The sequence below is a fragment of the Panthera pardus genome, unplaced genomic scaffold (assembly GCF_024362965.1).
Source record: "Panthera pardus isolate Hobbes unplaced genomic scaffold, ASM2436296v1 HiC_scaffold_12, whole genome shotgun sequence".
Taxonomy (NCBI): Eukaryota; Metazoa; Chordata; class Mammalia; order Carnivora; family Felidae; genus Panthera; species Panthera pardus.
This window is the reverse complement of record NW_026526677.1, coordinates 35,319,508-35,341,650: the sequence shown is the minus strand read 5'-3', so window position 1 is coordinate 35,341,650 and position 22,143 is coordinate 35,319,508. Positions and strand designations below refer to the sequence as shown.

At 38.5% G+C, this 22,143-nt stretch overlaps 2 protein-coding genes across 2 annotated transcripts in view; one reads left to right on the top strand and one right to left on the bottom strand.

The window, feature by feature from the left end:
- Positions 1-2,513, top strand: part of LUZP2 (leucine zipper protein 2) — a 492,023-nt gene extending 489,510 nt beyond the window's left edge. Inside the window, exon 13 of the mRNA XM_053899883.1 lies at positions 1,435-2,513. Coding sequence (XP_053755858.1) covers positions 1,435-1,600 — 166 coding nt within the window. The 3' untranslated portion in view covers positions 1,601-2,513. The remainder of the gene's footprint in view (positions 1-1,434) is intronic.
- Positions 2,514-20,604: 18,091 nt separating this feature from the next.
- On the bottom strand, positions 20,605-20,975 carry LOC109271048 (elongin-B-like). Its single transcript, XM_053899218.1, has one exon. The coding sequence runs from the start codon at positions 20,938-20,940 to the stop codon at positions 20,614-20,616; it is 327 nt and encodes a 108-aa protein (XP_053755193.1). The 5' UTR covers positions 20,941-20,975; the 3' UTR covers positions 20,605-20,613.
- Positions 20,976-22,143: the final 1,168 nt, after the last annotated feature.

Below are 22,143 nucleotides of genomic sequence, written 5' to 3'. Positions count from 1 at the left end.
CAGCTACACAAATTGATGTTGTTCTTGAGGAGTTAATATTCCTAGCCTAACTACCCTCATGGGGAAGAACATATTAACCTAAATGTTGAATTCAGATACTATAACTGTGTCTGTAATGGTAAACAGTGAAAGATAACTTAACCTTTGCAGAGTATAAATGGACTCCTACTGAGAAATTAACATCCTTTCCAATGGAATAATTTGTTTCAATATAGGTACTAACAAAACTAACAGAAACATATTTCTCTAGCTATTTTAAAATACTAGTCAGTGCTATATATGCAAAGTTAGGAATTTGTTTCGGACTTTGTGTCTCCTTTTATATGCATTAACTATGTAAATTGGGCGAGTGCCTAAAATGTGTAAGACCTAACTGAATGCTGATTATGTCTATCCAATGCCAACATGCTCAGAAACAAAGTGAATAATTCAGTAACTCATCTAGATGTGGTTTTCTGTGTGATCTTAAATCTCTGACTACTGAATATACTAGATGGCTAAACTTTTTTATTCCCTTTATTCTTTAAGCAGATATTTAGCATTATAGTGTTATTTCAGACACAATTCTATTTCATAAAATATACTGGATTACAGGTCTAAGACAGTTATAAGAAAAGCACACCTTTACTGTTTGAGATTACAGTGTGGATAGCTGGATTAAAACAATTATTTGTGAACTTTGCTATAATGGAATCTTATTTTTATAGCTCAGGTACTAGAATTAGCACTAATTGCAAGCAGAGGCTGAAATTATTATTGGCACCATAGAAAAAAGTGAGCTGGCCAGACCTGGAGAGTTATGAAAACATATACTTGTTTACTTAGGGGACATTTTCGTAGTCATATGTACAGTCTTAAATTTCCCCAAACTATTTGTTGGATTATGTTACATAATATTAATGGTCAATGATGAAGAATAAAAGTTACTGAAAGATGGCCTATTTTTGCTCAATAAAGATTTGTTACCAAGACTGCAATGTATATCCTCCTACATAAGCTAATCGAAAAAGCAAATATTAACATTAAAAATAGTACTTGCTTCTGTGTATCAAGAGCTAAGGACCTTTGTGAAATGTCACCCTGAGAGTACCTTCAAACTCTCTTTGCCAATGCCCCAGAAATCCTTCATTTCATTTAGAAGTGTTTTGTTTTGTTTTGTTTTGTTTCGTTTAATAGAGTTTCCTGATGACAAAGATTTTTGTCCTTTTGTTTGCAAATGAGTTTCAAGCGCTTAGAACTGGCTTCCTCATAGAAGGTGCTCAAATATTTGTTGAATGAATTAATTCAGAACCTGAAGCAGCAAGGGAAGAAAAAGGAAGCAGAAGGAAGCATATTCTCCTGTGATAATAGGGAATCATAAGATGTAGTCTTTTAGGAAGAGAAAATAAATACAATGTTTTAGTTTTGTTTTTTTTTGTTTTGTTTTGTTTTCAGGCTATTTGTCCTTGCTTTTTTCTCTGAAAGATATATCTATGGGTCCGTGGCTGTGACTTCTAGCAAAGTAGATGTGGCATTTCTGGATGAATTTTGGAATGCTGCTCGATGTGATAGACACAATTCACCTGGCATAGGTGCGTCTTTAATTGGAATCTACCTTTGACATTCGCCTGGACGGAGGCAGGGCCACTTAATTTCTTTTAGTATTAGTTTCTAACCTCTTGGGCCTTAAATTGTTGGACTTAAATCAGAGATTTTCTTCTGCATTCTGCTGCCTTCATTCTCCTGGTCCTAAAGCAGACACAGCTCCAGGGCTGTGAGGATGGGGGCTCTGGCCTCCATAAACCCTCACTTTCAACTAGAGTACCTATTCTTTTATATAATGTATTTGTTGGGCTTCCACATTCTCAATATACTTTTAATGAAGAAAGGGAGCCCAAGGCTAATGTGATTTGAAAAACCCTGAATAAAATAATCTCTGTGATCCCTTCTCCCCATTTGTTCCTTCAGTCAGCCAGCCATTCAGTTACTCAAAAAATATTTGTTGAGATTCTAAAATGTTCCTATTCCTTTTTTTTTGGTTAAAAAAAAGCAATGGCAAGACAAAGTAATAATTATGAATTCTAACATTGCACATAATAGGTGCCAACCACTGTTTTTTAGATCTTTTGAAAAAAAAATGATTAAATATTCTAGGCTTCTTTGAGACCAATACTACAGTTATCTTTATTTCACAGAGGAAATTGAAGTAGAAAAATGTTAATTGCATTGCCCAAGATGTCAGGGGAAGAAGGAGAGGTTGCATATAGACCTGGCAGTGAGTTGCTGGAATCCCATGTGCTTCACCCCATTACCACATTGCGTCTCCTCAAAGGCCAGAGTCCTGCCTTCTTGGAACTTACGGTTTAGAAGAAGAGACATCACTAATGAAGGAAACACACAGATAAATGCATGACTGTCTAGGACAGGAACATTGTTCCTTTTTCCCCTTCAAGTTTTTTCATCTGGTTTAAGAATTAAATTGACACGAGACAGATGAACAGGAATAAAAAAAAAATAAAAACACCAAAATTTTATTACGTGTGCATAATGAAATTGAATCCTAGAGAAATCGCCAAAGCAGGCAGTTTTTATACTTTCTTAGACAAAGAGACAATAAATCTGTGAGAAATTGACAGGACAAGGAAAACTTAATTTTGAAAGCTGCAGTTAATAGGAATTTTAAACAGAATTAGGACTGGGGTAGTAAATTAGTAGAAAATAACAAGGGATGTTTATACAGCCTTTATGGGTCTGAATTTCTTATCTCTGATGATGAGGATTGTCTTTACCTCCTGGTACAAGGAGGGTAACTTTCACATGAGAGATTTATATCTCATTTTCTGGAGACAGAGTGGGGGAGGGTCATAGGATGCATTTTGCATTGCTATTTCTTAAGAACTTTCATTTAAAATCATCAGTATGCCAAAGTGGCACATTTTGGGGTAGCCAGCACTTGGCCCTTAAAATTGCTATGAAAACAAAACAAAACAAGACAGGGTCCTCTTGACTGCATGCCACAAGGCAGGGAGCAGCATGTGAACGTATCTTGTATGTGTGAAGTCTCCACCGAGAGAATTCTATTAAACAGATTAATGAATATATAATATTTTGCGTGGATGTCCAAAGCTTCAAACGTAATTTTTTTTGTTGTTCCTAGATACTAGCTAACAATATTTTAAAGAAGATATTTGAGTTGAAATAACTAGAGAGTTGTGAATTAGTGCTTTTCAAAAAACAAAAGCATCCTATGGGAAAATTGCCAATGCTTTCTATTCCCTGAAGTCTAGGACATAGGAGTCTTTTAGGTATAGATGACAATGAAATGTGGATTTCTTCCATGAAAAACTTCCAAACAGGTTTCTTCTGTTTTCTGTCACAAAAATAGAAATTTTATTTCTCAGCCTTATACTTGAGGTAGTGCCTCCCTGCACACCCCCTCAGAAGAGCCATACATTTGCTAGCACAATGATTGACCCACGGTGTCTGTATGGTACTTCTCTAGTGCCGTGATGCCATTTGCATCAGAAGTAATTGTGGTGTGTATGTTTTCCCCCTTTCCCCACTCCTAAATTCCTTAATTCCTTTGAGAACACCATTTCACTTCATGTTGTAGGGAAACTGACATCCTGGGAAGGTCATAAATGCAATATATTTGTTCCTAGAAAATCAGACTCTATTTGGGGCTCCAGGAAGAAGCAGTTAACCTGTGCACTTGATTAACTGACGAATGAACATACATTCACAGGCAATATTTCTACCGAGGGTGAGAAGAAAAAAGAGTAATCTGTAGTGGGTCATGCCCTTTTTCTGACCCTGGCTTATATTTACCACTTTTTCATGATTAAGTGCCCATTGAAATTAAGTCAAGAGATGGATATTCAGCAGAAAGTCCCAGCTGGAATTTAGAAGATGCAGCAGAATTGAGCAGAAGACGAACACTCCTGATACTGATGTTAAATTAGCATCGTGTTCAAAATGATAAGTTGGTGCTTTTTACCCTGCAAATTTCTGTTTTACTTCTTTATGCTTCTTCAGTCTTGATCCCAAAGTTTAAAGATTTGGGGGCTGGAAATCCCCAAAGCTGCTCCTCAAGTCTTTCCTTGGAATAATGTGTCACGTATGTAAATCTTAATGTCCGCTTGGCAGAAAGTTCACAACTTTTTAAATGGTCATGTTTCCAACATGAGTAAAATGAGATGCTGACAATTTGCTTATGAAAGCCACTGGGAATGACTTCAGGTGATTCTGACTCCATGAAAAAAGAACAACACAATATGGATAAGAGGAACAGGTAATGAAGAGCACGTTTTAAATCTATTCTTTAAGTCCCTGACATAGATCCTTCTTAAGTAGATGTGGCATAAATAAAATTGAATATATTTACTGCATGTGTTTCTGGTCATTTATTACACAGCAAATAAATAAATAGTTTAATGCATATTAGAACAATTAATGTTTGCAAATTTGAAAAAGTTATGAGATAAAGAATAAACATCTTCTGAATCAGTGGAAGTGAGGACCAGCTAGATGTGTTGAAAAAAGTAAATTAGACCATTATTAAGTTGACATAATGACTCTTACCAGCCTTGGCAAAGAATGTACACGGGGCGCCTGGGTGGCTCAGTCAGTTAAACGTCCAACTTTGGCTCAGGTCATGATCTCGAGGTTCCTGAGTTGGAGTCCCAAACTGGGCTATGCTGACAGCTCAGAGCCTGGAGCCTGCTTTAGATTCTGTGTCCCTCTCTCTCTCTGCCCCATCCCTGCTTGTTCTTTGTCTCTTTCAAAAATGAATAAAACATTTAAGAAAATGCACCTTCTCATTTTATCCTCCTGGTTGTATATTAAGCAGCCTGTTTATGTGTTTTATGTGTTTATGCATTTCCACCTTGATATGATTAAAGAGATAAGAAGGTAGGGGAAATATGAACCCTAAAAGAACTCTCGTCTTTCTTCCCATAATGGAGACACAGACTAGTTGTTTGAATGAAGGCATGGAACAAATCTTCCTTCCCTACAGTGCTAATCCTACTGTCTGCCATTTCCTCTTTCATTTTACTTTATTTGATGGGAGGTGTCAGGGTATGCATTTAAAGGTCGCTTTGTTTTTCTTTCTGTTTTTGTTTTTTTGTATTGGAATTCACAAATTCAGAGATTTCTAGGGTACATTGGTTTTATCTATGGACATACCATCTAGTAACTTAATCCTAACAATTATTCATGTATCTTCTCATATAGTGTATGTGTGCTGTATGTTTTTATGCATGCTCCTGTTTGCAATATACATTGCAAGCATCATTGTAGTGATAGCCATACACATCTATGCTTACTGGCATTTTTTAACATCATTATTGGTAGTTGCATAAATTTAGTATATGAATTCCTTCATATGTTTACTTCTCTATCCACGTATGTATGTGTCTGTATTCATGTGTTCGTGGATATAAATTCAGCAAAATACGCATATACCAGTCAGATGCCTTTTTTTCTGCCCTAATTTCATTCCTATTTACATCTTTCATGTCGTTTTAACACAGGGATTGTCTTTTTTTTCTTTCCAAGTTTTTATTTAAATTCCAGTTAGATGACATACATCTTGTTTCAGATTAACACAAGAATTTTAAAAGCATAATAGATAACTGTGTATGTGTAGTTAAGTAACCATCCAATACAGTTGCAATGAATACAATATGCTAATTTAGGCTGTACAAATGGACACAACAAATTAGCATCTCAAATCAGCCATTAGATACAGTCATCCCCATCCCTCTTATACACAGGTGTGGCTCATATACTTCACATCTATTGCTTTGTGTAAGGTTTGACCTAGACTAGGGAATTATATTTGCTAGATGTTCTAAAAGGGGGAATTCTTTTCAGCATGGTTTTGTATGCATGGAGACTCAAAGGAATTTTAACACCTATCCTTATGGTAACCAAAGTATGTTTTATTTGGAGAAAGTGAGGTGAGTAATCACACTATCCACTTTGACTATACTAGAGCAAAGGTACACAGAGAAATAAGAAAGAAGTCAAGGAAAGTTCATTTCTCTCAAATGATAATGAGAGAATGTCCTCAATGACAGGGAATTGTAGGAATTTCCAGGAATTGTTGTAGAAATCACAACACATTTGAAAATATAAGAAAATTATATTTTCTGTTCATAAGAAAATACTTTGCTGAAGTTTTTTTTTTCCTTTTAAAATAAAGTTACACAGTTACTTTGTTCTCTAAGTGTTTAATTTGAAATTTGGGTTAAGTACAGTTAAGTGCATGGCTATATTTTGCAGAATGAAATACTAATTAGTCCATACTGCAGCTTCCAGGGGTTAATTGGCTTTTACTTAAGTTCTGGTATGCTTTGTATAATTTTCTTTTCTTGGACAAATCTGAAGACAGATTTGTCTGATTGACTTATACTGCACAATTCTAGGAACTCCCACTTCACCAGCTGACCTGGTGGGTAATTATTTTCTTTGACACATCAGAGAATGTAATGTTTTCTATTATTCCCTTAGATAGTCACAAACAATTCAAACTCACTGGTTTTCTCTAAAGGTTGACCTATGTGCTCTGTTTAGGCCAAGGGTTAGGCAGACATGATGTTGGTGTAGATTTTTAAAAGAAATCTTCTGAAACCTTCCTGAGATTGGGTCTCAATTTTGTGTCTTGGAACACACTACTTCCAGGTCAACTTTTCTAAAAGTTACTTTGCTGCATACATGTGGGGAATAAGGTTAAGAATTCTCTGAGCTTGCACCAGTGGGTTAACAAGGTTCAGGGTGGAAAGCTGTCACAGGGCGAAAGCACCCGGCATAGGACAAAGCATAGAGAGGAAAGCCGCTTCCACAGGACAAAAGCATCTGAGAACAAGTAGAGGTGGAAAGCTGCCGCAGCAGGGCGAAAGTGCCTGGGATTCGTCGTTAAGTAAAGCAAAGCATAGACCCAAATGCCGCTACAGTGTGAAAATGCCCAGAGACACTTGCTAATTAGCAAGAAAAATGCCTTGTTAACCCTCAGGTAGCAGGCTCTATCTGTCTTAGCCCCTGCACAAGTTAAGATAAACAGACACAGTGCCTGGTGCTTGCAGTAAACAGCCATCTGCTCGGAGCCGGGACTTTGATTTGTATTGACCCTAACTCCTAACATGCACACCTTCGAAGCCCCTTTCTCTCACACACATGAGTTAATGATCACTGTTTTATTGTCTCTTTCTAAACGTCCATCATGTATGTAAGCCTTCTGATTCTAATAAATACAGAGCAAGGACCCTTACTCAGAGCTCTTGTCTCCTCCTGGACATTAGCCTCTCTCGTATTCAGTTCTGTGCCCACTCTCTTGCTGGACAAGAGAGAACTCCAGACTCAAAGTCTGTGACGCATACATGTATCTAAACCTTTAGTGCACACATTACTACACTAGAACTGGTATGACATGATTATAAGAGAAGACTTTGGAGTCAATCTTTGCATTAAATTCTTCATGCAGCTTGTTAATTATGTGACCTCAAAAAAGTAGCTAACCTCTGTGTGTTTCAGAGTCTTCACTGGTAAATTGGGAATTATGAGATGGCATAACCTGTGATAATAATAGCTGTTTCCAAAGAGTAATAATAATAGCTATTTTCATTAAATATTAAATGAGAACATAAATAGGGCAAATAATAAGCATTTTACAAATATGACTTATTCCTATTTTAAAGGTATCTACACATACCTATATTCATTCAGAGATGCCAAAAAGGAAAATTATTATGCATATGGAGCTGGATACATGTATGGTACATCTCTCTCTCTCTCACTGTGTGTGTGTGTGTGTGTGTGTGTGTGTGCATGTGCGTGTGTCTTGTTTCCAAAGAAACTCTCCTAATTGTGCCTGTCTGAAGAAAAAGACTGGATTTGTCCAGATAGCGCAAGGTGAATGAGTCAAGATATGATCTTTCTTTTAAAATTTGTGGGTAATGTGGCATCAGTCGCCTCTCCATTTATTCACATAATATCACCACACAACTTTTCTTTTCAAGCCATCTAATTTCTGTCTCCTATTGAGAGTCTAAAATACTAATTAAGGGACTCTGTTTATTTGCTTCCTAAAATTTTTATAAGCATATAATTATTTTCTTTACCCATCTGGTGTGAGTTATTTCTTAGATTGTTTTTTTTATTATTTATCTTAATAGGTAATGAATAACATCTGAAGGAAAATGAGAAGAAATTTACCCTAACTCACAACCATAATAATTTTAGTAAGATGTATATATCATTGCTTATAATCCAGGGAAACATGAAGAAGTTCTTTTTAAAAATTAAATAAGTAGGTATATGAATAGAATATTTACATGTTCCAATGATACTTTTCTGTAGAAGAAGAAAAATATATGCATTCCAGATTGTCTTTTGCTTTCCAAGTTTTAAACTTGCAGAAACCCAGTACTAGTTTTGCTGGGGCCTTAAAAAAACCAATAAAACATTAATCAAAACCAAGCCTCATTTCAGATTTTATGGTAGAAATGATTCTACGCACATTCATTACTTTTTTGAAATTAGATTTTTATTCTCATTTGGGAAATAGAAGCATCCACTTTCCTTTTCAATCTTTCTTCATTCCCACTTCAAAGCTTCAAAGCCTAGTGGACTTCTTTATACCCTCCCTTTTTCCAATTCTCTCTTTTATTAAAGGAAAGTATGTGAACAGACTTCTTCCTGATGTACCCTGAAATTTCTTTTGAGGGAGTAAATGAGATAAGGTCTCTGTGGACCTAAAAGCCCCTTGAAAAGTTTAGAATTCTTACAACCACTCATTAAATACGAAGTTTTTATACTTCTAAACTACTCAGACACTTTTCTAAATTGTCATTCCATATCACCCTTGACCCCACGATCTATTCACCGCATAGTGTCCTTACTGATTCTTTAAAAAGAAATGGGACACCTGGGTGGCTCAGGCGGTGAAGCGTCCAACTCTCAGTTTCAGCTCAGGTCATGATCATGGTTTCATGAGTTGGAGGCCCGCATCGGGCTCTGCACTGACAGTGCGGAGCCTGCTTGAGATTCTCTCTCTCCCTCTCTCTCTCTGCCCCTTCCCCACTCACACTGTCTCTGTCTCTCAAAATAAATAAAATTCTAAACATATTTTTAAAAGGTTACATCATGACATTCCTCTCCTTAAAACTATCCAGTTGTTTTCAGGATCACTGAGAATTCTGTTTTAAAAAACTTGACACTCATCATGGCTTATGAGGCCCTGCATCTTCATTTCCCATCACCCTCCCCATGGCTCACTTGGCATTTCTACCAGCCTCTTTGCTGTGCATTGAACTTGCCATGTATTTAGTAACTGTCAATTTCTCCGACTGGGATGTTGTTTTTCTAAATATTTATTCAGCGTACTCGATTCAATTACTCAATTATTTCTGTATAAGAAGGATTATCCTTGATTTTCCTACCAAAAATAAGGACAACTGATGTCACTACCCTGCTGCCATTGCTGTCTATCCCCTAGTCTTGCTGTCCCCTCTGCATAAATTGCACCACTGTATGACATTGTATTACATATGTACTTGGATATATGTTTTGTCAGTGCCTACTTCTAAAATGTTATCTCCAGGAAAGTAGGGCTTCGTCTGTTTTCTCCATTGCCTTATCCCCAGAATCTGACACAAGTAGGTGTTCAATGGACTCTTTATCAAAGAGCTTTAAAGCTTTCTCGTGAGGGGCAGTGAGCTGAGACTCACTCTAAAGATTGGAAGAAAAAGAAAATCCTTAGTCTGGTCCATAGATTGTGACTTGAAGCATGTTCAGCTTTATTGGCCTTGCATAAGTCACTCAAGATAGTAGAAGAGTGGTTTAGGTGTTTATATTTTATGGAGCTATAAGTTCTGGCGCTTACCCTCCTCCACCCAAATTTCCCTAAAAAGCACTAAAAAGTAAGCACTAAAAAATGAACACAAATAAAAAGCTTGACTCTAAACTTAATATAGAGAGAGAATGGATGTAGCATTTCCAATAGAAAAAAAGGATTTGAAGCAAAGAGAGGTGAGTTGTAGCAAAATTTTGTTGTTATAGAAGATCATCTTATCATCTTATCAGATCATCTTATCATCTTCAATAGGATTAATCTTAGCAGATTAAAATGCTTTAGGTGACTTGCTCAAGGCACATGAAACCAGAACCCAGAAAGTCAGTATTTCCATACCCACCTACCACCTGATGGACCCCTGCACCCAACCTGAACATTAGCATTGCACAAGCCTGGTCCTGGTCCATACCCTAGATTTACTGAAACAGATTTTCTTGTGCTGGAGCTGAGGACTCTGAATTTTTATTTGTACTCAAGACGAACCTTCGTGAACTGAAGTTTAAAGCACTGAAGTATGCATGACATGCCGCCTATATAATTTCTATTCCTTAAATTCCAGAGTTGGCCCACTTTCCTGTTTTGACATTGGCCTGGCTATACAAATCTGCCCTCTTCTAAGGTTTTTTTTTTTTTTTTTTTTTTTTTTTTTCCCTTTCACTACACTTACAAACTCTTTATGATAGAAAATATGCCCCACCGCCTTTCAAATACTGCAGCTTTTCAGCCAGGGGTGAAGCAAAGTTGCTAGTCTCCCCATTTCTGGTCTCCTTCTGATACAGCAACGAGCATGCCAGATGAGGTCACCCAGTTGGCAAGGCAATGGCTTTGTTCCACCTTCCTGCTTGGATGTATTAAAATATTGAACATGGTCACTGACAGCTGATAATGCTAATAATTATTTCAATAGCAATTATCTAATTGACTGCCATGGAGGAGGACTGTAATGGGATTTCCATAGCAACAGTCCCTTTGGAAGCAACCGATTTCATTATTTTTATGGAATTGAAAACTGTTTCGAACTGTGATTTTATTTCCCCCTTCAGGATAAGGAGTTTTTGTAGTTGGCAATAGATGTTAGCTATTGCAGGGAACTACAGATTTTAGAGGAGGAACAAAAGCTGAAGACCTAACCAGGAAAAGAGGATTAGAGAGAGAAATAACTTGTAGGAGCTAGAAGTTTGCCTTCACCATTGTCAGTAAAGTAACAAATTAGTCATTACTGATGACTGTGAGAGGAATTATAATGTGACAATTTCCAGCAAGTTTGCTGGTGGGTAGGTCATTAAGGAACCTGAACTTAGACCATTTCTTGAATATATTATAATGCTGGCCTCAGGCCCTTCCACACCTTCAAAGAAGATTAAGTGCAGCTTGCCTTGAGTCCAGTGAAGAAGTTATTTTGTATCCCTCAAGAGGCAGCAGAAATTCCAAAATTTTTATTTTTTCTTGAGTGACCTTTGAGTCAAGTTACTAGCCTAAATCTTTAATAAAGAGCTGGGATCGAGGGGAATACAATGCAAATCAAACATGTCACTCTAGTGGCACCTGGGTGGTTCAGTCCTTAAGCATCCGACTTCAGCTAAGGGCATGATCTCATGGCTCGTGAGTTCGAGACCCATGTCGGGGTCTGTGCTGACAGCTCAGAGCCTGGAGCCTGCTTCAGATTCTGTGTCTCCCTCTATCTCTCCTCCTTCCCCACTTGTGCTCTGTGTCTCTCAAAAATAAATAGAATGTTGGGGTGCTTGGGTGGCTCAGTTGGTTAAGTGTCCAACTTCGGCTCAGGTCATGATCACACAGCTCATGAGTTCGAGTCCCACGTCGGGCTCTGTGCTGCCAGCTCTGAACCTGGAACCTGGGGCCTGCTTTGGATTCTGTGCCTCCCTAGCTCTCTGCGCCTCCCCCACTCATATTCTCTCTCTCTCTCTTTCTCTCTCAAAAATACATAAATATGAAATGTATATATGCCACTCTTAATTCTCAAGTGTCCATTACTTAAAGTGCAAACTTCTCACCAAGAACCACAAAGCCCTACAGGGTCTGGCCTCTGGTTATTTCAAACTTGACCATATCCCTTGCCACCTGCTCACTGCTTCTCTCACTGCTCTCTGGCAAAATGGCTGACAAAATGCCTACATATACTAGGAAAACCTGGCCAGTGCTCCTAATCGTAATAGCAAACAAATACATGGTTCTTATAATGTTCCGGTAGTTCTAACCTATCATATGTATGTTCACCACAACCAGTGAGGTAAGTTGTATCATCTTCCCATTTTATGCCTGAAGACACTGAAGTACAGAGAATTTAAATAATTCATCCAAGATCATGTACCTAAGAAGTTAGCAAAGTTGGGTTTGAACCCAGGCAGTCTGATTTCAGAGTTGCTCTTCTTAACCACTGTGCCTCTCTACAAACCAGACCACAACTCTCCCTTGCTTTATGTACTCCAATGTATGGCCATCACACTTCAAATAAAATCCAGTGTAGGGGTTCTTTGAGTTCCAGTTCCTGTCCTATCTCTTTAAGCCTGTCCTCCCCCCATAAAACCAGCTACATAATATGCAGGGCCCAAGGCAGAGTGAAAATATGGAACAACTGTTAAAAAATTATGAATGGTTTCATGACAGTGACAGGAGAGCTAGAAGTAAAGGAGAGTGACACAGGGGCAGAAAGAACTTTTGAGAAAGCAGTGGCATAAAGCCTTTTCAAATTCCACTTAAAAATAATTAATCTTGGCATCTAATAACCTCAGTGAACTCTCTTGAATTTAAAGTCAAAGAAATCCAGAACTTAACACTTCATAAACTGTGGAAAGCCAAAGATAAAGAGATAAAAGTGACTCAGCACATTCAAAGAATTTTCAATAACATTAACAACATATTTTTCATCAAAACCAGTGCACTCAGAAGGCTATGGATTACATATTCAATGCACTGAAAGGAAAGTCTGTCAACCAAGAATTTCATATCCAGCCCAAAATGGCTATACGGGGATTAATTAAAAGATTAGCATATAAATAACACTGGGAAACTTGTTGCTAGCAAACCTGCCCTACAAGGAAAAAAAAAATCTACAAGAAGACATTTAAACTGAAATGGAAAGGCAGTAGACAGTAACTCAAATTCACATAAAGAAATAAAATGCACACAAAATGTAAAAGATAATATAAATACATTTTTCTGGTAAGTCTTTATTTTCTCCTGTATTACTTAAAATACAATTGCATGGAATAATAATTAGAAGTCTGTGTTGATGGGAAATCAGTGAATAAAGGTATAATTTGTATGACAACAGTAGCTCAAAGGAAGAGGGAGGCAATGGAAAAATATAGGAGCAGTTTGTTATATTATTGACATAAAATTTTTATTAGTCTCATTTAGATTATTATAAAATAAAATGTTAACTGCAGCATCCAGATAAACCACTAAGAAAAATAAGTTAAAAAAAAAAGGAAAAGAAATGAGAACTGAATTAAAATCGTACACTAGAAAAAAATCTAACATGAAAAAATGCACTCAGAGAGGGAGAAACAAAAGAACCTGAGACATATGGAAAACAATTAGCAAAATTACACATAAATCCTACTTTATAAGTAATGACCCTAAATATAAATGGAGTAAACACTCCAAAAGGCAAGGGACGTCTGGGTGGCTCAGTTGGTTCAGCCACAGACTTCAGCTCAGGTAATTATCTCACAGTTTGTGAGTTCCAGCCCCTCGAAGGGCTCTATGCTGACAGCTTGGAGCCTGGAGCCTGCTTTGGATTCTGTGTCTCCTTTTCTCTCTGCCTCTCCCCTGCTCATGCTCTGTCTCTCAAAAATAAATAAATGTTAAAAAATAAACTCCAAAATGCAAAATTAGCAGATTATATAAAATAAATCTTGACCTGCGGTACTTGGGTGGCTCAGTCGGTTAAGTGTCTGGCTTCAGGAGCATCATGATCTCGAGGTTTGTGGGTTTGAGCCCTGCAGCAGGCTCTCTGCTGACAGCTCAGAGCCTGGTGCCTGCTTTTTAGATCCTGTGTCTCCCTCTCGCTCTACCCTTCACCTGTTTGCTCTCTCTCTCTTTCAAATAAACATTAAAAATTGTTTTTAAATAAAAAATAAATAAACCGTGACCCAACTATATGTATTGGAGATGAACTTTAGATTAAAGGACAGTTTCTATAATCATCAAGAGAGCATGGTATTAGCACAAAAATAGACACATAGACCAATGGAATAGAATAGAGACTCCAGAACTAGACCACAAAAGTATGGCCAACTAATCTTTGACAAAGCAGGAAAGAGTATCCACTGGAAAAAAAGACAGTCTGTTTAACAAATGGTGCTGGGAGAACTGGACAGCAACATGCAGAAGGATGAAGCTAGACCACTTTCTTACACCATTCACAAAAATAAACTCAAAATGGATGAAGGACCTGAATGTGAGACAAGAAACCATCAAAACCCTAGAGGAGAAAGCAGGAAAAAACCTCTCTGACCTCAGCCGCAGCAATTTCTTACTTGACACATCCCCACAGGCAAGGAAATTAAAAGCAAAAATGAACTATTGGGACCTCATGAAGATAAAAAGCTTCTACACTGCAAAGGAAACAATCAACAAAACTAAAAGGCAACCAATGGAATGGGAAAAGATATTTGCAAATGACATATTGGACAAAGGGCTAGTATCCAAAATCTACAAAGAACTCACCAAACTCCACACCCGAAAAACAAATAATCCAGTGAAGAAATGGGCAGAAAACATGAATAGACACTTCTCTAAAGAAGACACCCAGATGGCCAACAGGCACATGAAAAGATGCTCAACGTCGCTCCTCATCAGGGAAATGCAAATCAAAACCACACTGAGATATCACCTCATGCCAGTCAGAGTGGCTAAAATGAACAAATCAGGAGACTATAGATGATGGAGAGGATATGGAGAAATGGGAACCCTCTTGCACTATTGGTGGGAATGCAAACTGGTGCAGCCACTCTGGAAAACAGTGTGGAGATTCCTCAAAAAATTAAAAATAGATCTACCCTATGACCCAGCAATAGCACTGTTAAGAATTTACCCAAAGGATACAGGAATGCTGATGCATAGGGGCACTTGTACCCCAATGTTTATAGCAGCACTCTCAACAATAGCCAAATTATGGAAAGAGCCTAAATGTCCATCAACTGATGAATGGATAAAGAAGTTGTGGTTTATATAACAATGGAATACTACTTGGCCATGAGAAAGAATGAAATATGGCCATTTGTAGCAACGTGGATGGAACTGGAGAGTGTTATGTTAAGTGAAATAAGTCATACAGAGAAAGACAGATACCATATGTTTTCACTCTCAATTGGATCCTGAGAAACTTAACAGAAGACCATGGGGGAGGGGAAGGGGAAAAAAAAAAGTTAGAGAGGGAGGGAGCCAAACCATAAGAGACTCTTAAAAACTGAGAATAAACTGAGGGCTGATGGGGGGTGGGAGGAAGAGGAAAGTGGGTGATGGGCATTGAGGAGGGCACCTGTTGGGACGAGCACTGGGTGTTGTATGGAGACCAATTTGACAATAAAGTTCATATTAAAAAAATAAATTAAAAAAATTAAAAAATTAAAAATAATTAAACTGTGACCCAACTATATGTATTGGAGATGAATTTTAGTTTAAAAGACAGTTTGCAAGTAATATGATGGAAAAGATAATATCATGCAAAACACAAACATGAGAAATATGAAGTTGCTATACTAATATCAGACAAAATAGACTGTAAAAAAAAAAAAGGGGGCGCCTGGGTGGTTTAGTCAGTTAAGCGTCTGACTTCAGCTCAGGTCATGACCTCGTGGTTCGTGAGTTTGAGGCCCACATCCAACTCGGTGCTGACACCTCAGAGCCTGAACCCTGCTTCAGATTCTGTGTCCCCCTCTTTCTCTGCCTCACCCACCCCTGCTTGTCCTCTGTCTCTCTCTATCTTTCAAAAATGAATAAACGTTAAAAAATTATTTAAAAAAATAAAATAATAAGGACTTTTTATTATTATTTTTTTAATTTTTATTCTTGACAGAGAGACAGAGACAGAGCATGAGCTGGGGAAGGGCAGAGTGAGAGCGGGACACAGTATCTGAAGCAGGCTCCAGGTTCTGAACTGTCAGCACTGAGCCCAACGTGGGGCTCGAACTCACAAACTGTTGATCATGACCTGAGCCGAAGTCAGACACTTAACCAACTGAGTCACCCAGGTGCCCCACAAAAAATAAGGACATTTTAGAATGATAAGATGGCTAAGCCATCAGAAAAATACAATAATTATAAACATACATGCATCTAACATCAAAGCTCCAAGATGCATAGAGCAAAAAAGGACATACATGAAGGGAGGCATAGTTAGTTGAAAATCACTGGACTTGTCAAAACCACCATGAGATACCACCTCATGCCCATTAGGATGGCTATTATAAAAAAAAAAAAAAACAACTGAAAAGTTTTGACAATGATGCTGAGAAATTGGAATCACTTCGACTGTTGGCGGGAATGTTAAATGATGTAGGTGCCGTGGAAAACGGCTTGGTGGGCCCTCAAAAAGCTAAAGGTAGAATTCAAATGATACAGAAATTCCACCTCTGCATATACCCAAGATATATGAAAATAGGATCTCAAAGGGATATTTGTACATTCATGTTCATAGCAGCATTATTAACAGTAGCTAAAAGGTAGAAGCAATTCAGGTGTTCATTGACAATATTGACAATAAAACAATATGACGATATACAATAAAATGTTATATTCATCCCCTAAAAAGAGAGAAATTCTGACATAATCCAACATGGTGTGAACCTTGAAAACATTATGTTAAGCATAGTAAGCCACACATACAAGGACAAATAATGTGTAATTCCATTATTCCTAGCAATACTTTGTATAAGCTTTGAACAGAGCTTACCAGGTTTTAGGCGGAAGAAAGAATGGGGAATTATTGTTTAATGGTCAGAGTTTCAGTTTTGCAAAATGAAAACGAGTTCCATAGATTGATGGTAGTGATGGTTGCACAATATAAATATATCACTGAGCTGTTCATTTAAAAATGGTAAAGATGGTAAATTTTATGTATATTATACCACGATAAAAAATTTAAAGGAAAATGCAATAGAAGATTTATGTCATTAAAAATAATAGCCATTGGAGACCTCAGTACCACATTTTTAAAAATTAATAGTATACCTGGAAAGAACATCAACAAGACAATAGAAGATTTGAACAGCACTATAAAACAAATCGATTTAACAGGTATCTATATAGCACTTGACTACCAGCAAAATATACATTTCTCTCAAGTGCACATGAATCATTCTCCAAGATAGACTGCATGCTAAGCCATAAAATAAGAATAAATAAATTTAAAATGGGTAGGATTACACAAAGTTCATTAACCATCATAGAATAATATAATAAAGAAATAGCAAAGGAGGCGTCTGGGTGGCTCAGTCAGTTGAGGGCCCAACTTCAGCTCAGGTCATGATCTTGTGTCCATGGGTTCAAGCACCACATTGGGCCCTATGCTGACAGCTCAAAGCCTGGAGCTTGCTTTGGATTCTGGGTCTCCCTCTCTCTCTGCCCACTTCCTGCTAATGCTGTCTCTCTCTGTCTCTCAAAAAATAAAATAAAATAATGTAAAACATTTAAAAAAAAAAGAAATAGCAAAAAAACTTAGTGAGTTCATAAATATGTAAACAATTAAACAACACACTCTTAAATAGCCTGTAGGTCAAGGAAAAAAAACATAAGGAAAATTAGAAAATATGTTAAGATGAATTAAGATGAAAAAACAACACAGTAAAACGAATGGGATCCAGCTAAAAGGATACATAGAGATAAATGAAATAAATCAGTCATAGAAAGACAAACACCACATAATTGATTTCACTCATGTGTAGAATTTAAGAAACAAAATAGATGAGCATAGGGAAAAAAAATAGAGACAGAGACAAATCAAGAAACAGACTCTTAGCTCTGGAGAACAAACTGATGGTTACCAGAGGGGAAGCGGATGGGGGGATGGGTTAAATAGGTGATTAGGATTAAGGAACGCACTTGTGATGAGCACTGGGTGTTGTATGAAAGTGTTGAATCACTATATTGTACAGCGAAACTAATATCACACTGTATGTTAGCTAATGGGAATTTAAATAAACACTAAAAAAGTGTGTACATGTAAATGCCTATATTAAAAAAGAAAAAAAAATTCAAATGAAAAATGTATCTCCTACTGGTTCTCCTTCTCCGAAGAACTCTGAGAAACTCTGAGAGGTACAGATTTGGTATGAGAAATGGTTCTACAGGAATGAAATATTAATGATGAGTTTTCTGAACTTGTTCTGGAGTATCTGGAATTAGTTCTCTAGTCTAATTATATTCAAGGCATAAATGGCTCTATTTTTAATGGTAAAGAAAGTACTGGTGGTTCATTTCATGATGGGTCAATAGAAATACACAAAGTACCACCACTGGATACTCTTAATCAAAAACTCATAAAACTCATATTCTGATTGGCTGTGTATTCAATATCTTAGAACACGTATGTCAATTTAATGGGTATAATGAGATTTCTGGTTGCTCTTAATTGCACTGGAGAAAGTGGGAAGATAAAATAATGAGTTCAGGGATTCAAATTCCCAGCTTAAATTCCTTACAAATAACCTGAAAGTGTCTATAACTTCCCTGAAAGAAATCCTTATCTTCTATAGCCACAGAGCTGACAGTTCTAAAAACCCAACCCAGAGTCTCATCTTGCAAGCAGCTGCATTATAACACAAATTGAATCTCCAACCTCACAGGATGTCTGAAATTAAAGTGAGGACAATCACTGGGGAAGAATGGAATCCTGATAGTTCCAGAGTTGAGCCAGTTTATAGACCTTTAATCCCTTGAATGAAGGGAGGTCAGGTCCCCTTCAGGAAGGACCCTGCCAAATTTTACACTGTTAATCTTTCTCCACACCTTCCCCAAAGAGACCTATGGCCTTTTATTAAGTGACTGTGTGTTGGGAAAAAAAAAAAAGAGATAATCAGATTCTTAAAAGATTACTAGACACAGGCTCTGAAGTGTAGCTAAATCCAGGAGATCCAAGATGTCACTCAAGTTTATCTCAATATAGGTCCAGTGTGTTCAGAAATCCCTCATGTGGTTATTTTTTTAGTGCCAGAATGCATAATTAGAATAGACAGACTTAGCAATTGAAGAGTTTCCACCTAGGTTCTCTAACCTGCAGTGTAAGTGCTATTGCATTAGGAAAGGCCATGTGTAAGCCATTAGAAATGCCTCTACCTAAGTAAGTAGTAAATAGTAAACTAAAAGCAATACTACATACCTGGAAGGGCTATTGAGATTAATGTCACTATCAATGACTTGAAGGGTGCATTCCCATTACATCCTCATTCAAATCTGCCAATTTGTCCAGTTTAGAAAGCAGATGTATCATGGAGATTGACAGTGGGTTATTGTAAACTTTACTAGGTATAAACTCTAATTTCATCTGCCCTTCCAAATGTGGTTTCACAGCTTGAGTAAATTAATATTTTTCCTTGTACCTGATATGCAGCTATAGAGTTGTCAAGTTCTTTTTTCTCAACACTTGCTGGTAAAGACCATCAAAACCAGTTTCCTTTTAGTTGGCAAGGCTGGCCATACAGCTTCACTGTTTTACCACAGAGGTATATCAGCTTTTCGGCCCTATATTGTAACTGATTCCACAGGAAACTTAATTGCTGGCCATCCAGAAGACGTCATACTGGCCCATGTAGGTTGACATTATGTAGTGATTAAGAAGTACCAACTCTCTAGACGTGGTGGTAAAACATTTACCTGTTAGAGACTGAGAAATAAATTCAATAAAAATTCATGGGCCTTCTACCCTCATGGAATTTCTAGGAGTCCAGTGGTGTGTACAGGGCATCCCTTCCAAGGTGAAAAAGAAGTTATTGCATCTAGCAGCATTTAAAAATAAAACCGAAGCACAACAACTAGTGGGGCCCTTTAGCTTATAGAGGCAAAAAATTTTGTCATCTGGGTGTGCTAACTCTGGCCCATTTACAAGCGACCCCCCAAAAATGCTAGTTTTGAATGAAGATCAGAGCAAAGGAAGGTTTGCTATAGCAGGTTCACTGTTCTGTCACTTGAGCCATATATGATCTAGCTGACATAATGGAGCATGAAGTGTCGATGACACTTTTTGGCGGGGGGCGGTCTATAGATTATTTATTAGGGGTGGAGAGAGAGCAGTCTTTCCACTTTGAATGTCCCCCCCCCCCGCCCCCAGAGCCTTAGAAGACTCAAGTAAGGCGACTGTAGGCAGTGGGTCCCCCGGGGAACCACACTGGCTCCAGCTGACATTTTTGCCCCTGGCCTCTGCCCCTCAGCCCAGAGGCTGCCCCGGAGCCTGTGAGAGCCTGCTTGCTGGAAGTCACAGTAGGAACCTTTGTCTCCAGGCTGAGCAGAAGGCTGGCCCAGGGGCCCGGGGTTCCTCCCAGTTCTCTGCGCATAGCCCCTGAGGGGCAGGCTGGAGTGGGTGTGGACAGTGGGGGCCCACAGAGCTTGGGGTCGGTCCCACAGTCACAGCCAGCCTAGCAAGCACACGGGGCTGAGAAGGAGCCTTGCAGGAGAGCAGACCCCATCCCAGGGAAGGTGACGCCCGAGTCAGGAGAGGGTGCGCAGAAAAAGGCAGCAACCAGGCAGGCACCAAATCTCTTTTATTGGGAGGGGGGCCACTGGGGGCGGGCCCGGGGCCCTCTCACTGCACAGCTTGTTCATTGGCGCTGCTTCCTGAGTCCTGCGGCTTCATTACATCGGGGCAGCTCGGGTGGACTGGAGAAGGGCTCGATGTGCAGGGCCTCCAAAGCTTCATCTGCCCGGAAGGCCAGCCCCACAGTGGCTGGGGCCTGCGGCCGTGCCATCTGACTGGTGAAGCCGCACTCTCCCAGTGTCTGGCCATCATCCAGAAGTTGGTCATCCTTGTACAGCGGCTGCTCGTCGGACGGCCACTTGAAGATGCCCTTGACAATGCGCTTCAGCTCGAACAAGGTGCTCGACTCCTTGGCGTACGCGAAGATGGTGGTCTTGTGGGGCCTGATCATGAGGAACACGTCCTGCCAGGTCCTGGCTTGGGCTGCGATGCTGAGAACTCCCTCTGCAGGCCTCCTGACTAAATGAGGTTTACTTTTACTTTTGGAAACTTTGGCAGAGCTCTATAGGTGAATCATGGAATTTTCTGGGACATTCCTGTAGGGCAGTCTTGAAGAGAAATTCATCCAGTGATCAGAACTTTGGCCAATGTATCTGGTGATTCATTTTACATAGGGGAAAAAAAAAAAGGTTTGCGTTATACCGATTCACGAGTGGTAGCCAATCGTTGGACTGGACGTTCAAGTGCTTGGAAAGAACATGAGCAGAAACTTGGTGAAAAGGAGATTTGTGGAAGAGGCACATTTGCAGACCTCAAATGTGACTAGGATATTAGGAAACTGTATTTCAAAAATAATTAATGCATAGCAAGAAAGATTACATTGTAAGAAACTATTATATAGCATATAGAAAACAAGTTTAATGGTGAAATCAAATTTATAGCACAATTAAATATTACTTCAATATCTGCCTTGAAAAACTATATGTATCTGAGTCAGTTTCCCACACCTTTTTTCTTCTTTAGTAGGTTTGAATTTTTCAGATAAGAGAGTTTCATTTATTATACAAAAAGTAATTAAATGAAACACCTAAGTAAGTAACTATTTTGCACACAGCAATACTACAAGAATAAAATTTCATTTCCCACAACCAAACAGATTTTTTCTACAGTTCTCTAACTCTAATACCTCTAGAATGACTGCATCCCTGGCTTGAGTGATAACTTCTGCATCAAAAGTCACATATCGGTTCACGCAGAGATGTGAGATCTATCACACAGAAAGAAAAGTGAAATGATATTACAATGCAGGAACTCTGGATGACCTCAGCTGTCTCTGTTAGCAAACTTCATTGGTAAGAAAAATAAGCAGTGACAATAAAAATTGTCCATTTTTTAGTGTATGATTGTGGGACAGAGACAGAAAATAGAAAGTAATAACAAATCATTATTTTAAACCTAACCATTAATTACCCACTTCCATATTACAATACTATCAAAGAACACTCCCATGGGGCGCCTGGGTGGCTCGGTCGGTTAAGCGTCCGACTTCGGCTCAGGTCATGATCTCGCGGTCCGTGAGTTTGAGCCCCGCATCGGGCTCTGTGCTGACAGCTCAGAGCCTGGAGCCTGTTTCAGATTCTGTGTCTCCCTCTCT

Excerpts from the sequence above, each read along its gene's own strand:
- LOC109271048 (XM_053899218.1), bottom strand. The coding sequence starts at position 20,940 with ATGATCAGGCCCCACAAGACCACCATCTTCGCGTACGCCAAGGAGTCG.